An 18,882-nucleotide genomic window follows, 5' to 3' on the forward strand; every position below is an offset into this window, starting at 1 on the left:
AATACAACACAACACTAGCAGATTAAAGGGACAGTCTACACCCACATTTTTATTGTTTAAAAAGATATATAATCACTTTTTTTTTACCATTCCCCTCTGTGTTTACCTTGTATCTAAGCCTCTGCAGACTGACCCCTTATTTCAGTTCTTTTAACAGACTTGCATTTTAGCCAATCAGTGCTGACTCCTAGGTAACTCCACGAGCTTGAGCACAATGTTATCTATATGGCACACATGAACTAATGCCCTCTAGTTGCGAAAAAAAAATAAAAATGCATTCAGATAAGAGGCTGTCTTTAAGGGCTATGAAATTAGCATATGAGCCTCATAGGTTTAGTTTTCTACTAAGAATACCAAGAGAATAAAGAGAATAAAGCAAAATTGAAAAGTTTTTTAAATTGACATGCACTATCTGAATAATGAAAGTTTATTTTTGACTAGACTGTCCCTTTAATGAAATACAAGAGTACACCTGAGGTCCTGGCACCAAAACCATTGCAAGTAGCTCCTTATACAGAGTTCTCAGCAAATTACATACCTGATCTCAAGTGTTCTCTATCACAACAGCAGCAAAGTCCCAGGTCATGAAGTGTCAGAGTCAGGGGAAAATAGCACTGCAGGTGCAGTCAGCCCTTGTGAGGGGAAGGGGAGGGTAGCCCATGCTCTTTTAGGAACAGTTTCCTGTGTATTCCCCTATAAAAGTGTCAGAGTGGACCAGCCGATGCAAAGATTGTGCAATCAATTCCAGAGCTGCTAAAAGCCTTGCCTCATGAGATTCCCTCTTGTGCGTGTAGAAATATTGAAAGCAAGTTCCATAGCAAGTTACCTGCCATATTATAGCATAATAAGCTATGTGCAGTGCAGTAATATTATATAAGAGAACAAGCAAGCTTTGTACTAGATGTAATATTCTGATATAGAGTAAGTGATGTGCCGGAAATAATGTTTTATTATAGAAGAAGTCAGTCCAATAACCAACCTGCAGTAATAGTTTTTTATAATGCAAATGATTGTCAGAGTAAAAAAAATGTTCTATTGTTATGTAAGGGAGTTCTGTGCCTTCCTGCTGTAATATTCTATTATAGATTAACCATAACCAAGCTATGTACCCTGCAGTAACAGAATATAACAGCCCAGCTTTGTACCCTGCGGTAATATTTAAAGTAAGTCATCATGCTTGTCCTTCCTTCAACTCCTGTCATGTTCCTGGTGGTGGCTGTTCTGTGTAACCATAGGAATGTGAGCATTGGTGGCTGAACTGTCTGGAGCGATGGAGAAGGCCTGTGCATATCAGCATGGGAATGGGGGGGTGCGTGCCCTGCGCAATATTGCCCAGGCCCAGCTAAAGCACCTCAATAAAATATTGCCAGCTGCTCCAAGATTGTGCCTCAGTTTAAGTCTATGCTCTATTGTAAGAGAGAACCTAAACACCATATCTGTGATGAATCCCAGGAAAGATACTTGAGTCTGAGAGACCAGAAAGCTTTTTGGAAAATTGATGTAACCCCACTGGATGCATAGTAATAACGACAAGGCTTCAGTGTGCTTCACTTCCTTTCCCAAGAAGCATGCCTGTAATAGGATATAATCCAAGTAGGGCCCTGCCACAATTCCTTGAGACCAAAACCACCATTATCAGAGAGATTAATACTTTGGTAAATACCCAAGTAGCTATGGTTATGGGTAGAAACAAACTGATAGTATTTATCCAGAAATGCAAAATGGAGAACTCACAGAATCTGGATTAATTGGAATGTGAAGATAGCCATCCTTCCAGTCAGTTGTCAATATGAACTGGCCCTCTTGCACTAAAGTAATGCTAGTGTAAATTATTTCAATTTGAAAGGTAGGAACCCTTAGAAACCTGTTCAGAATTTTGAGATGCAAAATGATAGGGGAAAGGAAGTTCCCTCTTTTTTGAAAACCAGAAAGAGGTTGGAGTAGAATTGCTTTCCCTGTTCTATTACAGAAACTGGGGCAATAATTCAATGCCTTCCAGATGTACTAAGGCTCTCACCTTCATGGGATTTTGTGATTCTGTGTGATTTGAGTCAAAAGAAACCTCCTGCTAGGAGGCCTGTAATGGAATCTTTTAAGCATCTTGTCAGAAGAGGAAAAATAAAACTATAAGGCACATATGGCTTATAGCGGCACAGGGGAACTCTTAAGGCAAAATATTTTTATCCACTTTAGGAATGATTTACCACATATGGGATTGAATTAGATGAAATAACAAAGGGAGTACCCAATTTGTTCCGTTCCTTAGAGACCAATTCTCCAAAAGACTCATGAATAGGGAAAGACATAGACTGTTTAGCCACAGACTTTAAAAACTTATCAAGAACTTTCGCAAAGCCATAAGAGGGTTAGCAAATGCCTCCAAATCCAAAATATGCAACACTTGCCTTAAAAAAAAGCATGAATGTGCTCCATCTTAAAATCCTGTGAGTGCTTGGACTTTGTTACAGTATATATATATATATATATATATATATATATATATACACTGCTCAAAAAAATAAAGGGAACACTTAAACAACACAATGTATCTCCAAGTCAATCACACTTCTGTGAAATCAAACTGTCCACTTAGGAAGCAACACTGAGTGACCATCAATTTCACATGCTGTTGTGCAAATGGGATAGACAACAGGTGGAAATTATAGGCAATTAGCAAGACACCCCCAATAAAGGAGTGGTTCTGCAGGTGGTGACTACAGACCACTTCTCAGTTCCTATGCTTTCTGGCTGATGTTATGGTCACTTTTGAATGCTGGTGGTGCTTGCACTCTAGTGGTAGCATGAGACGGAGTCTACAACCCACACAAGTGGCTCAGGTAGTGCAGCTCATCCAGGATGGCACATCAGTGCGAGCTGTGGCAAGAAGGATTGCTGTGTCTGTCAGCGTAGTGTCCAGAGCATGGAGGCGCTACCAGGAGACAGGCCAGTACATCAGGAGACGTGGAGGAGGCCGTAGGAGGGCAACAACCCAGCAGCAGGACCGCTACCTCTGCCTTTTTGCAAGGAGGAACAGGAGGAGCACTGCCAGAGCCCTGCAAAATGACCTCCAGCAGGCCACAAATGTGCATGTGTCTGCTCAAACGGTCAGAAACAGACTCCATGAGGGTGGTATGAGGACCCAACGTCAACAGGTGGGGGTTGTGCTTACAGTCCAACACCGTGCAGGACGTTTGACATTTGCCAGAGAACACCAAGATTGGCAAATTTGCCACTGGCGCCCTGTGCTCTTCACAGATGAAAGCAGGGGCACACTGAGCACATTTGACAGACGTGACAGTCTGGAGACGCCGTGGAGAACGTTCTGCTGCCTGCAACATCCTCCAGCATGGCCAGTTTGGCAGTGGGTCAGTAATGGTGTGGGGTGGCATTTCTTTGAGGGGCCGAACAGCCCTCCATGTGCTCGCCAGAGGTAGCCTGACTGCCATTAGGTATCAAGATAAGATCCTCAGACCCCTTGTGAGACCATATGCTGGTGTGGTTGGCCCTGGGTTCCTCCTAATGCAAGACAATGCTAGACCTCATGTGGCTGGAGTGTGTCAGCAGTTCCTGCAAGATGAAGGCATTGATGCTATGGACTGGCCCTCCCGTTCCCCAGACCTGAATCCAATTGAGCACATCTGGGACATCATGTCTCGCTCCATCCACCAACTTCACTTTGCACCACAGACTGTCCAGGAGTTGGTGGATGCTTTAGTCCAGGTCTGGGAGGAGATCTCTCAGGAGACCATCCGCCACCTCATCAGGAGCATGCACAGGCGTTGTAGGGAGGTCATACAGGCACGTGGAGGCCACACACACTACTGAGCCTCATTTTGACTTGTTTTAAGGACATTACATCAAAGGTGGATCTGCCTGTAGTGTGTTTTCCCACTTTAATTTTGAGTGTGACTCCAAATACAGACCTCCATGGGTTGAAAATTTTAATTTCCATTTTTTAATTTTTGTGTGATTTTGTTGTCAGCACATTCAACTATGTAAAGAACAAAGTATTTAATAGAATATTTTATTCATTCAGATCTAGGATGTGTTATTTTAGTGTTCCCTTTATTTTTTTGAGCAGTGTATATATATATCCGCACATCAAAGAAGGCACTCTCCGTTTAAATAAGCCGTTTATTAGTAAACGTTTTCGGGGTCTCCCCCATCCTCAGACCACTTACAGGCATCAATAGAACATCACCTTAAATACCTACTTACCCCCACCGTGAGACACCGCCATCAGACTCCCAGCTTACGTGTAGCGCAACTGCGCATGGGCGCCCGGAACTAGGGAGAGCCAACGGGGACAAACTACAAAATAAAAGTGCAAAGTAAAAATCTTAACGAAAACATACATAAGTGCAGCAATTCTCCTATAACAAAGTAACTAAAATAAGTGCTGTGTTACATATTAGTATTTCTGCCTTTACCTAAGCACACTGTCACTTAAATAGATCGTACCAACCCCTTATGCTAATTCATAAAATACGTATCTAGTGTTTGTCTACACTCTAACCTGTAAAGAAAAATATATTAAAGGGGTTGCCTAAATGTACTAGATCCACTCTTTATGTGGTAAACATAAATGGAAAAAAGGTTGCTTCCGCTGCAGTGGTTGCACTACCTGTAGTGGGTTAACCCAAGTAAGTAGGATATTTATTGTTTCAGGGAAATGTTAATTGGTTTGTACAATTCCATTTAAAGAAAAAAATATAGAAATAACAAAATTTAAATTCAAATATTGATTCTCTAATCATTTAAAAACTGAAATAATCTTTACTTTTAATGTGCCTTTTAAATATAGAGATTTGAGATAATCAAAATAACTACAGTTAATAATTCATAACAAATTCTTAATCTTCACTCCTTTTCTTTCACAGACAAAAGGTAAAAAATATGATATTGGATCAAGGAAAGTTTTTACTTGATCTAATATGTAGTTAAATGTTCTTATCACTTTAAGAGGCAAGTCACCTGAAATGTATTGCATAATGTAAGCAATTGTTGTCTGATTTAAATTATTAGCTACAGGAAAAATGGCCCTGTAACACAAGTTAAATAAACTGAGGACTAGAATAATGTTAGCATGAATGCGATATTGCAATATCGCAACCATGCTAACTTGAGAACGTATTACAAGTTGGCAAATAAACGTGTACCACAGAGCGCAATGTAAATTTGTGCTTGTCGGGTTAGTGCAACCTAAAGTAAAGGGTTAGGGCTAAAAATTAATGTGCACCAAAAGACAACATAAATACACCTTGGGGAATCAGGTTAACAAGGGGGGGGGGGGGGGGCTTTGCCACCGTTGAACCCCCAGGCAGAGGCAAAAAAGATAGTAGTGCATTGTATATATGTATTATGCAGTGAATCGATGACTCTGAGGGGATTTATGGTCATACATCGGGCTTTAGCCAGCCGCTTGGGTAATGTCTGTTTTACCCGGGTAATCCTAGGCTTACCCTATATCTGAGTTTACCCATAACATATACACAATTTTCATTATTGGATAAATAGCCTTACAGATATCTTCTTCCCTAATGATCTATTTGTAAATGACTCAAATGTACGTATAAATCTTAGATTACAAAAATTAAAGGGCCATTATAGTGGAAAAATGACATGCTTATGTAATTTTAACACTAGCAACCCAGCTATGTGTTTAAACGCCAGAAATTGGTTCAACACTTGGGGGTAGATTTACCAATGTGTGTCCGACATGATAAGCTGTAGCGTATCATGTCCAACAGACATTGCTGTATAGGATCGGGCGGATTGAAGACCACAGCCTCAGAGGCAGCGGACAAGTTATGGAGAAGGGGTCTTTAGACAGCTGCTTCATAACTGCTGTTTCCGGAAAGCTTGAAGGCTCATGCGGAAACAAGGAGTTAAATCTACCCCATGGAGTACTGCTCAGGAGCTACAGAGAATTGCTGGTACATGAGTGGAAACTGCTGCTGATACAATCAACAGCAGTAGTTGCACAACTGGAAGGGCTAATGGATTCTCTTCTCATGTACAGGTTTGGGCTAAAGATCCTTTCTGTTTGTTCAAAGTCCAATTTCTAAAACCCAGAAAGCAACTTCTACACCCAAGAATTTATCACATGATCTGGCTGGACTTAATATCCCTTCACCAATAGCTTGGGGTTCATTTATATGCAAATTTAATATATCTTATTAAAAGCATTAATTATCCAACATAACATCCGTTCAATAACAAAGTATAGTTGAGGGTCGTTTAAAATATTTATATTAAACAATACTTAAATATTGAATGTATGTGTGTGTTGTGAATGTTATTATTATTTTATTATTTCAGTAGTGTACTGGCAAAGTGTATTATGTGTTTAGACACAATAAATATTATGGGACCTCTATATCATTCTGTTAATGTAACTCAATATATTACCAACTTTGCAGGGGCAATGTGTGCAATTTAATAACACTCACCTAGATTACAAGTTTTGTGTTATGAGTCAAAGAGCATCATTTTCCCTAACGCAGCCATTACAAGTCTTGCCGGTAGAGGTGTACCACAAGCCTTTTAGCCTGTAATGCAACGTCAGTACCGCACTCGTAAAAATTATGTTTTTTTTAATGGGATTCCCATAGTGCTGGTATTCCGAGTTTTGCGCTCTTGCTAAAAAGCGAGCGTTACAGCCTAAAACAGCAAGATCTGTAATGCCATCTAAAGTCAGTAGTTATGAGTTTTACGCTACAAAGCTGTAACATAAAACTCATAACTTAAGTGTTAAAAGTACACGAACACCCATAAACTACCTATTTTCCCCTAAACCGAGGCCGTCCATCATCGCAAACACTATATTACATTTATTAACCCCTATTCCGCCGCTCCCTGACATAGTCACCACTATAATAAACGTACAAACCCCTAAACCGCCGCCCTCCCGCATCACAAACACTATTTAAATATTAACTCCTAATCTGCCGTCCGCCCACATCGACCCCCCTATACTAAAGTCAAGCCCTACACCGCCGCCACTATAATAAACCTATTAACCCCTAAACTGCAAGCCCCCCACAACAAGATATACTAAACTATTACCCCTAAACAGAAAGCCCCCCACATCAAAATAAACTAAATTAAACTATTTACCCCTAAAACTTTCATCATCCAATAGAATTAGAGCTGCTTAAATCCTATTGACTGATTTGAACAGCCAATAGGATTTTAGCAGCTCTAATTCCTATTGGCTGATTCCAATTTTTCAGCCAATATAGGAATGCAAGGGACGCCATCTTGGATCACATCCCTTGCATTGAAGATTCAATGTATGGCGGCGACCGTATGAAGAGGATGCTCCACGACAGATTTCTTCAGGATGGACCCGCTCCGCACCTCTGGGATCAAGATAGAAAATGCTGCCTGGATGAAGATTGAAGAGGCCGTCTGGATGAAGACTTCTCACGGCTTGGATCAGGACTTCGCCGCTGGGAAGAAGATTGAAGAGGCCGTCTGGATCAGGACTTCAACTGTGGGATGAAGATCGTTCAAGCGGGACTTCAAAAACTGTAAGTGGTTCGTCAGGGGATTAGGCTATTTTAAGGGTTTGAGTTGGTTTTATTTTTTAGTTTATGTAAAAAAAGATAAATGTGTCCATACAAATGCCCTTTTCAGGGCAATCGGTAGCTTAGGTTTTTTTAGAATTAGGTTTTTTTATTTTGGGGGGTTGGTTGGGTGGTGGGTTTTACTGTTGGGGGATCTTTGTGGGGTTTTTTAAAGGTAAAAGAGCTGATATCTTTGGGGCCCTTTAAGGGCCATTGGTTGTTTATTGTAGGCTAGGTTTTTTTTGGGTGGGATTTTTTAGTTTGATAGGGCTATTAGATTAGGTGTTATTCTTTTTTATTTTTGATAATTTTGTTTTTTTATTTTGTGTAATGTATATTTTTAGGGGGTGCTTTTTGTAGCAAAAGAGCTGTTTATCTCAGGGCATTACCCTACAAAAGGGCCTTTTAAAGGCCCCCCAAAAGGCCCTTTTAAGGGCCCTTGGTAGTTTTGGGGGTGGGGGTTTGTATAGTGTTAAGGGGTGTTTGTATTTTTTTTGGAGCAAAAGAGATGCCCTACAAAAGGCCCTTTTAAGTGGCCCCAAAATTCCCTTTTAAGGGCCCTTGGTAGTTTATTCTAGATTAGGCTTTTTATTTTGGGGTGGTTTATTTTTTTAAATAGTATTAGAATAAGAATAATCTTTATTTTTTTAATTATTTTTTTTTGTAATGTTAGGTTTTAGTGTAAGGCAGGTTAGGTTTTATTTCACAGGTAAGTTTGTATGTATTTTAACTATGTAGTTAGTAAATAGTTAATAACTATTTACTAACTAGTCTACCTAGTTAAAATAAATACAAACTTACCTGGTTAATAAAAATAAAACCTAAGCTAGCTACAATATAACTATTAGTTATGTTGTAGCTAGCTTAGGTTTTATTTCACAGGTAAAACCTAAGTTGGCTACAATATAACTATTAGTTATGTTGTAGCTAGCTTAGGTTTTATTTCACAGGTAAGTATGTATTTAGTTTTAACTAGGTATTATTTAGTTAATAATTGTAAATTTAATTTAGATCTAGTTTAATTATTTTAAAGTTAGGGGGGGTTAGGGTTATGTTAGCTTTAGGGTTATGTTAGGGTTAGGGTTAGGGGTTAATAGTTTAATTTAGGTTGTTGCGATGTGGGGGCTGGCGGTTTAGGGGTTAATAGGTTTATTTAGTGGTAGTGATGTGGGAGGCCAGAGGTTTAGGGGTTAATAGCTTTATTTAGGTGGCGGCTGTATCGGAAGCAGCGGAATAGGGGTTAATAACTTTAATATAGTTGTGGCGATGTTGCGGTGCAGCGGAATAGGGGTTAATAAATGTAGTATAGTAGCGGCTATATCGGGAGCGGCAGATTAGGGGTTAATATTTTTATTTAGGTGGCGGCTATATCGGGAGCGGCAGATTAGAGGTTGATAACTGTAGGCAGGCGATGGCGATGTTGGGGGCAGCAGATTAGGTGTTTAGACTTGGTATTTATGTTAGGGTGTTAAGTTTAAACTGTCTTTTCTTTTTTCCCATAGACATCAATGGGGCTGTGGTACAGAGCTTTTGTTTCCAGAATCGCAGGTGTTAGACTTTTTTTATGCCGGCTCTCCCTATTGATGTCTATGGGGAAAGCGTGCACAAGCTGCTTGTTTGTGGTATGGAGCTCAACGCAACCATAACGCACGCACAAGCCGTAACTTGTAATGGCAGCACTATAGGGGGTTAAATAACGCAACTATTGTTGCGTTCTTTACTTTCCCTATATCGCTCAAAACTCTTACTCTAGCTGACTGTGAATTATATCATTTGCAAATGATAATATATATATAAAACCTGAATCCTTTTATATCTGATTTGTCTGTTAAATAAACTGAGACCAGATCAATAAACAAACATACGGCTAGATTACGAGTTTTGCGGTATGAGTTAAAAAGCAGCGTTAAGGCTGATAACGCTGCTTTTCCACTACCACTGCTATTACGAGTCTTGTAGGTACAGCTGTCTCGCACACTTTTTTGGCCATACCGCAAATTAACTTATGCAATTTTAGTAAAGTCTTTTTTCAATCGCAAACCCTAAAATAAAATTATTAACCCCTAATCTGCCGCTCTGGACATTGCCACCACTAGAATAAACATATTAACCCCTAAACCGCCGCACTGCCACCCCTAACATCGACGCCACCTACCTACATTTATTAAACCCTAATCTGCCGCCCCCAACGTCGCCGCCACTATACTAAAGCTATTAACCCCTAACTTAAATATAATTAAAATAAATCTAAAGAAAACCTACTATTAATAACTAAATAATTCCTATTTAAAACTAAATACTTACCTGTAAAATAAACCCTAAGCTAGCTACAATAAAACTAATAGTTACATTGTATCTATCTTAGGGTTTATTTTTATTTTACAGGCAAGTTTGTATTTATTTTAACTAGGTAGAATAGATACTAAATAGTTATTAACTATTTAATAACTACCTAGCTAAAATAAATACAAATTTACTTGTAAAATAAAACCTAACCTGTTTTACACAAACACCTAACCTTACACTACAATTAAATAAATAACCTAAATTGAATACAATTACCTAGATTACAAAAAAACAAACACTAAATTACACAAAATAAAAACAAATTGCAAGATATTTAAACTAATTACACCTTATCTAATAGCCTATCAAAATAAAAAAGCCCCCCCAAATTAAAAAAAACCCTAGCCTAAACTAAACTACCAATAGCCCTTAAAAGGGCCTTTTGTGGGGCATTGCCCCAAAGAAATCAGCTATTTTACCTGTAAAAAAATACAAACGCCCCCCCAACAGTAAAACCCACCACCCACACAACCAACCCCCCAAATAAAACCCTAACTAAAAAAAACCTAAGCTCCCCATTGTCCTGAAAAGGGCATTTGGATGGGCATTGCCCTTAAAAGGGTATTTAGCTCTATTGCTGCCCAAACCCTAATCTAAAACTAAAACCCACCCAATAAACCCTTAAAAAAAACCTAACCCTAACCCCCGAAGATCCACTTACAGTTTTGAAGACCCGGACATCCATCGTCAATGAAGCCAGGAGAAGTCCTCAATGAAGCGGCAAGAAGTCCTCAACAAAGCAGCAAGAAGTCTTCATCCATGCCGGGAGAAGTGGTCCTCCAGACGGGCAGAAGTCTTCATCCAGACGGCATCTTCTATCTTCATCCATCCGGCGCGGAGCGGGTCCATCTTCAAGACATCCGGCACGGAGCATCCTCTTTTTAAGACTCCCCCAGATGAATGAAGGTTCCTTTAAGTGACGTCATCCAAGATGGCGTCCCTTAGATTCCGATTGGCTGATAGAATTCTATCAGCCAATCGGAATTAAGGTTGAAAAAATCTTATTGGCTGATGCAATCAGCCAATTGGATTGAACTTCAATCCTATTGGCTGATCCAATCAGCCAATATGATTGAGCTTGCATTCTATTGGTTTTTCCAATCAGCCAATCGAATGCAAGCTCAATCCTATTGGTTGATTGCATCAGCCAGTAGGATTTTTTCAACCTTAATTCCGATTGTCTAATAGAATTCTATCAGCCAATTAGAATCTAAGGGACGCCATCTTGGATGACGTCACTTAAAAGAACCTTCATTCGTCGGGAGTCGTCGTAAGAAGAGGATGCTCCACGCCTGATGTCTTGAAGATGGACCCGCTCCGTGCCGGATGGATGAAGATAGAAGATGCCATCTGGATGAAGACTTCTGCCCATCTGGAGGTCCACTTCTCCCGGCTTGGATGAAGACTTCTCCCGGCTTCTTTGACGATGGATGTCCGGTCTTCAAAACTGTAAGTGGATATTTGGGAGTTAGTGTTAAGTTTTCTTAAGGGTTTATTGGGTGGGTTTTAGTTTTAGATTAGGGTTTGGGCAGCAATAGAGCTAAATGCCCTTTTAAGGACAATGCCCATACAAATGCCCTTTTCAGGGCAATGGGGAGCTTAGGTTTTTTAAGTTAGGGTTTTATTTGGGTGATTGGTTGTGTGGGTGGTGGGTTTTACTGTTGGGGGGTTGTTTGTATTTTTTTACAGGTAAAAGAGCTGATTTATTTGGGGCAATGCCCCGCAAAAGGCCCTTTTAAGGGCTATTGGTAGTTTAGTTTAGGCTAGGGTTTTTTTTTATTTTGGGGGGGCTTTTTTATTTTGATAGGGCTATTAGATTAGGTTTAATTATTTTAAATATCTTGTAATTTGTTTTTTATTTTGTGTAATTTAGTGTTTGTTTTTTTGTAATTTAGGTAATTGTATTTAATTTAGGTAATTGTATTTAATTTAGGTAATTTATTTAATTGGTAGTGTAAGGTTAGGTGTTAGTGTAAGACAGGTTAGGTTTTATTTTACAGGTAAATTTGTATATATTTTAGCTAGGTAGTTAGTAAATTGTTAATAACTAGTAACTATTCTACTTAGTTAAAATAAATACAAACTTGCCTGTAAAATAAAAATAAACCCTAAGCTAGATACAATGTAACTATTAGTTATATTGTAGCTAGCTTAGTGTTTATTTTACAGGTAAGTATTTAGTTTTAAATAGGAATTATTTAGTTATTAATAGTAGGTTTTCTTTAGATTTATTTTAATAATATTTAAGTTAGGGGGTGTTGGGGTTAGACTTAGGTCTAGGGGTTAATAACTTTAGTATAGTGGCGGCGACGTTGGGGGTGGCAGATTAGGGGTTAATAAATGTAGGTAGGTGGTGGCGATGTTTGGTGTGGCAGATTAGGGGTTCAAATTATTTAACTAGTGTTTGCGAGGCGGGAGTGCGGTGGTTTAGGGGTTAATATGTGTATTCTAGTGGTGGCAATGTCCGGAGTGGCAGATTAGGGGTTAATAATTTAATTTTTAGGAATTATTTAGTTATTAATAGTAGGTTTTCTTTAGATTTATTTTAATTATATTTAAGTTAGGGGGTGTTAGGGTTAGACTTAGGTTTAGGGTTTAATAAATTTAGTATAGTGGCGGCGACGTTGGTGGCGGCAGATTAGGGGTTAATAAATGTAAGTAGGCGGCGATGTTAGAGGCGGCAGATTAGGGGTTAATAATATTTAACTAGTGTTTGTGATGCGGGAGTGCGGCGGTTTAGGGGTTAATATGTTTATTATAGTGGTGGCGATGTCCCAAGTGGCAGATTAGGGGATAATAAGTATAATGTAGGTGTCGGCGATGTTGGGGATGGCAGATTAGGGGTTAATAAGTGTAAGATTAGGGGTGTTTAGACTCGGGGTTCATGTTAGGGTGTTAGGTGTAAACATACATTTTGTTTCCCCATAGGAATCAATGGGCCTGCGTTACGGAGCTTTACTCTGCTTTTTTTCAGCCGGCTCTCCCCATTGGTGTCTATGGGGAAATCGTACACGATCACGTACAACCAGCTCACCGCTGACTTAAGCAGCGCTGGTATTGGTGTGCGGTATGGAGCACAAGTTTGCTCTACGCTCACTTCTTGTCTTTTAACGCCGTGTTTATAAAAACCTGTAATACCAGCGCTTTAGGTAAGTTAGCGGTGACAATAACGTGCAAGTTAGCACCGTACCCCTCATAACGCAAAACTCAAAATCTAGCCGATAGTTTATTAAAAGCATAATTAGAAACAATAAGCAATATTTGAATAAAACAAATCAATAAGCATACATCATTACAATGATTTACTAATTATCATGTTAAAACTAATAAAAATAATCACTAAATGATTTTATTTGCAGTAGCTTGCATGTATAAAAGAGAAACATAAATGTTCCTTATTTAAATTCTCAGCATAGCCGGCAAGAATCAGGTAAGCTAATAATCATGGTAAAAAACATAAGAAAATTATATTATTACCAGATTCCTGATTGACCCAGTGTTATTGTCTACAAAGACCAGGTTAACAGGAATTTCCTTACAAAAATATTTGTGGCTATAAAGGGCAAACTAGAATTGATTAACTCACCTGATTCACTAATAAAACTTTGAATATATGAAAATATATATATTTCACTCACCATTATTCTGACTTCTCTGTCTGGTCAGCTTAGCCTCCCATCTCCTCTGGAAAGGGTGTGGTCATCATGCATGCTCAGTGTGGCCTCTTGTACTGACTGCTTGTGTCCCCTTGTGCCCCATTTGTGGGTGAGTGTGTATTTTATGGAAAACTCTTAACTCCACCCCAAATGATAAGGTTAGGTTCACGTAAATGATTGGCTAACACTAATTACAGATTAATTAACATTTTTGTTAATGATCTAAGATTTAGCAGTCAGAATATTTTTCCCTCGGAAGATGGCACTCGTCACTAAGATACAATAGAAAAATATGTATTTTGTAAATATGTTCTGAAAAACAAGTCAGTATTTCTAGTTTGACCGTTTATCAAGGTCCAACCCCACTAATATTTATAGACTAAGAGACCTACTTGAACCATGTATGAAAAACATGGGGATAATTGTGGATATTTATAAAAATAATATAACAATAGGAATTATGCAGCTATGTTGAATAGCCTTGAATATCATAATAACTAAATATGAATTATTTTGTTAAAGCATAAAACTTCACTATAAGCAATTATATACTGACAAGCAACACTAGTTAATAGCTACATATTAATGCTGATTATTATTATTATTATTATTAATAATAATAATAATAATAATAATATATGTGTAAGTGTACCTGAATATATAAGTGAACACATATGATAAATGTTTTGCCTATATAATAAAGCACAGAAACGTGATTAATATGCAATATCAAAATGTTGAATTTTCCCTGACAATTCTCCTGACATAATCCCCCTCTCTAGATGGCCTGTCACAACTGAGTGAGACAAGATGATCTCGATAAATGTCCTGTTATCAGGTGTACAGTTTTTTACAGTATATCCGTTAAAGTCACTTAGGGTTTGATGTGGTCAGGTGTCAGCGTTCCCGGAATCCCTCCGGCTCCTCGGCTGTTTTGTCTGATGGTTTTTTACTGCTCGCATTTCAGCGTAAGTAGCAGAGCTTTACCTGTCAGCTGATTCCCTCTGCTTATGGCTGTTGAGCATGGTTTAAACATCTAGACCTCCTATACTCCTAGCACAATTGCCTCTGCAGCATGGTATCTTTGTTATATGCTGGACTTTTACACTGACGTATTGGATTAAAACTTTCAGCATTCCTTGTGCATTTGACGAAAATATATTGGCCTACTATGATATAGCAACATATGTTGTCTTAAAGACTTACATTGAATGATCAAGGATCTACATATATTCAGTGTGGTAACTTTTATGGAAGGAAGTGTTTGTTTCCCTACAATACCTTATAATATAATATTTTCTTGTAATACCTTTTTTCAGGGGACTTTTAGATTTATGTTCACTTTTGTTTGCATTTGTATATTGTTTGACGTTCACTAGTACCTATACATGTTTGGGGGTTTATTTCTTCTTACTCTTTGTGCAGAAATACATTTTCTAGACATTAATATCCACTGTTTCTGTGTTGATCTCTAACAGTATGGATGGTTATGTCTTATATGTAGCCATTCATTTTTTATTCAAAGGTTTTGAGGCAAGAGTGCTTTATGAAAAGTACGTTTTTCTTTCTCTTTTTTGCATTTAATTATTCTCATCTCATATTACTTTAGCACCGGTCCGAAAAGGACTTTTTGCCTACCTGAAATATACCAGTGCCTTGTACACATTGGAATTTTCTTGCACAGTTTTTTAGTACCTGAATAGGGAAATATTCAACTTTATAAAATATTTTAACATTTATTGGTGTAGGAACATATGAAAAGTCAGTCAAGCAATGCCCACTTTTGTGTAAAGTCTATGTCCCTTTAAGTGGTTGCATTGCTGCATCTTCAAGAAACAAAATAAAGTGAAAAGTTTACAGTTTATACTGTATATATTTACAGGGGTCAAGCCCTACAAAAAAAAAGTGTGGGAACTCACCAAGACTTCCACACCCTCACAAATAATATTGTTTTATACACACACACACACACACACACACACATACACACACTATATTTATATGTATATAATCTATACACCATGGTTTATGCAAGCAAATTAAAACCAAAGAAGGGTTGAATGGTTGCCTTTGGGCCTGAGATGACTCCTCTGTCACAGAATCTCACCCACTTAAGGAGCAATAGTCCTATTTTTTAAATAACCCCAGAGCAAGCCACACAGAAATGTAAGCTGATAGACTTTCATTTAGTGTAATGTAGAAAGTGTTACTGTACATTACAAGAGAATCTCACTACCCCTTTAACCCAACTGTGTTCTAGCTCCTCTCACCAACAGCAGCCTTGTTTACTGAAGCGTTTCTGTTCCCTTTCCAGGAAATTGATTTGTATGTGCCTACATTTTTATCAAGTTATCAAGCTGAGGAAAGGTGGAACTGTGGTTTGGTTGTGCTTAACAGACCTTTATTTACAGTACAATTGAATAATCAACCGATGCATATTAAAATATAATGCCTTAGTCGGAATTTTAAATAGGTAGTAGGTTTTTTTTTCTGCCAAACTTAAAAGTTAGTTGAATTTCTTCTTCCCCCTGCATTACGTGAAAGCCACCAACCAATCACAAAATGTGTATATGTACAGTATGCATGTGAATTATTATGCATTCTTTCAATACCTGATAATACCACTGTGGGTTTGTTTTTTTTCTCTCCGGCTTTGATAATAAGTTAATTTGAATTTTTTAATTACATTAGAATGAGAAATTATAAATTTGCATACATAGGTTTGCCAAAAATAGCTTCAGACTATTGAAAAATAAATTTCACAAACATCATCTTAATACATTTGTATTTTAAAATGTATTGTTTATTATAAGGTTTACTCATTGCAGATGCAATATAACATTCACTCAATTTTCTTTACAGAGACTGTCAAATGGCTCGATAGATTCAACTGATGATACTAGTCAGATGGTTGAACTGCAGGAATTACTTGAGAAGCAAAATTATGAAATGGCTCAAATGAAAGACAGGTTATCAGCACTGTCAAGTCGAGTTGGAGAAGTTGAACAAGAAGCAGAAAATGCAAGAAAAGAGCTCACAAAAACTGAAGAAATGAATGTTAAATATCAAAGAGATATTCGGGAGGTATTTTTTATTTTCATTTGTTTGCCTTGACGTCCAATTAAACAGATATATCTTTATTGCGGTAATAAATTCCATTTTGAGTATTAAGAATGGTCAGGTCTTTGAGGTCATGTGATATATGCATAAAAGTACAAAATCCCACTGAAAAATCGCAAGCTCTGGGACATTCACTATTTTTCAGAAGTAGAAGGTAAGAATTATTGGTTGTAATTTATTAAGATACATGAGTTTTTGTTTATTTTTATTTTGTACATTGGGCCAGAATATGAGTGGACTGAAAAAGTTTGCACACGAGCAATAAAGGGATTATCACAGGTGTTTGCTCTTGTCGGGCTTATCGCTCGTATTACGAGGTGAAAGAAAACTTTATCGCTTGAGTGCAATCGTGATTTATGTTAGAATGATTACCACGTCCTCAGAGCTCTGGTTAACTAAAAAGTTTCACAAAACACATCAAAAATACATTACAAAGTATAGTTACACTCATTATAACACTATCTAATAAAAATGATAAAAAAAATAATATTGCACAAAAAAGTTTTTCGAGCTTAAAGATATGAGGTCTCAGGTGATGATAAAAAAAAAGCAGGTAAAGGGCTTTAACATTGAGATATATACATATACACAACTATCAATCTTTGGAGATGTATGTGTATTTATATATATATATATATATATATATATATATATATGCAAAAGTTCAAAGGGTATATGCACTCTCACCACCGTCCTACAACTGCCAGGGTGCTCTTAAGGAGTATATAACAAAGGAACAAAGTGAAGCACTCACTGGACTTCGGATAGCTGTGTAAAATAATTTTATTCGGGACGTTTCGGGACCTCAAACGTCTCTTCTTCTGACAATCCAAAAGTGCAAATGAATAAACTTATAAAGGCCTGTAGACCCCTCCCTTACTCAGGTAACCAATCCCTGGAGACTGTGTGCAAACAACAGGGGGCTATACCATATAGGTAACCCAATTGTGAATCAACTACAATTCTATTAAACTCGTCATATAAAAACAAACTAACATATGTGTTTATAAAATAAAGTGCATCTATATCAAAAAAGTGATACGTGATCCCACTTTAATCGCGCTCCCCCAGTCAGTAGGAACCCGTGGGCTATATATAAATGGAACAATCCACATTCCAAGTATTACTATTGGCTGATTCACAACCGGACCTCCATCTTGTGTAGTCTTAGCAACCAAAGTACACAATCAAAGAAAACCATCCGGAAGTTCCTCGTACTTCCTATCTATCGCTATAGCAACTATACATATCACTCCTACATGCATTAGTCCCTTATAGTGGCTAATATAGCTAACATCACCTGCCCAAGAAGGACTTATGACCCCCGCTGTTAGGTTACATAGAAAGACGCTACCTACATGCACGCCCGGTATACAGATCAGCTGTGACTTGAGGAATTGGTGACCTGAGTAAGGGAGGGGCCTACAGGCCTTTATAAGTTTGTTCATTTGCACTTTTGGATTGTCAGAAGAAGGGACGTTTGAGGTCCCGAAACGTCACAAATAAAATTATTTTACACAGATATCCGAAGTCCAGTGAGTGCTTCACTTTGTTCCTTTGTTTTATATATATATATATATATATATATATATATATATATATATATATACGTATGTATTTGTATTTACAGACATATATACACATATAAATTAATAAATACATACTGTATGTATTGGAGCCCTTTGCAGTTAAGTAAATGAAAACATTAAAAAACATTTATACAGTATTCATATTAAATAAAGGTTTTGACTACGTATTTACTGTAAATATTTTACACTCCAATGTTCTGCATAAAAGGGAATATGTTCCAAGTATTTGTAAATAGATATTCACATGCACACACATATACATACACACACACACACACACACACACATATATATATATATATATATATATATATATATATATATATATATATATATATATATATATATATATTTTTATATATATATATATATATAAATATATATATATACCTATATATATATATGTATAAATATATATTGTACCAAAAAAACATCAGATATATGTACAAATATCGTTTAACTGAGGATGGAGAGGGAAAGGAAGTGGGTTATAATTCTTAAATTCAAGGACTAAATCACTTTTTATAATACTTGTAGTCCCAGAATCCCAGAACCTTATGCAATAATATACATAGAAATGTACAAATATGTGTGCAAAGA

General features: G+C 37.4%; 1 protein-coding gene across 1 annotated transcript in view; it reads left to right on the forward strand.

Annotated features, from left to right (window-relative positions):
• PPFIA2 (PTPRF interacting protein alpha 2) overlaps nucleotides 1–18,882 on the forward strand; it is a 728,675-nt gene that overhangs the window by 390,668 nt on the left and 319,125 nt on the right. The window contains exon 6 of the mRNA XM_053716934.1: nucleotides 16,436–16,657. Within this exon, the coding sequence (XP_053572909.1) occupies nucleotides 16,436–16,657 (222 nt within the window). The remainder of the gene's footprint in view (nucleotides 1–16,435; nucleotides 16,658–18,882) is intronic.

This window comes from Bombina bombina, chromosome 6 (genome assembly GCF_027579735.1).
Source record: "Bombina bombina isolate aBomBom1 chromosome 6, aBomBom1.pri, whole genome shotgun sequence".
Taxonomy (NCBI): domain Eukaryota; kingdom Metazoa; phylum Chordata; class Amphibia; order Anura; family Bombinatoridae; genus Bombina; species Bombina bombina.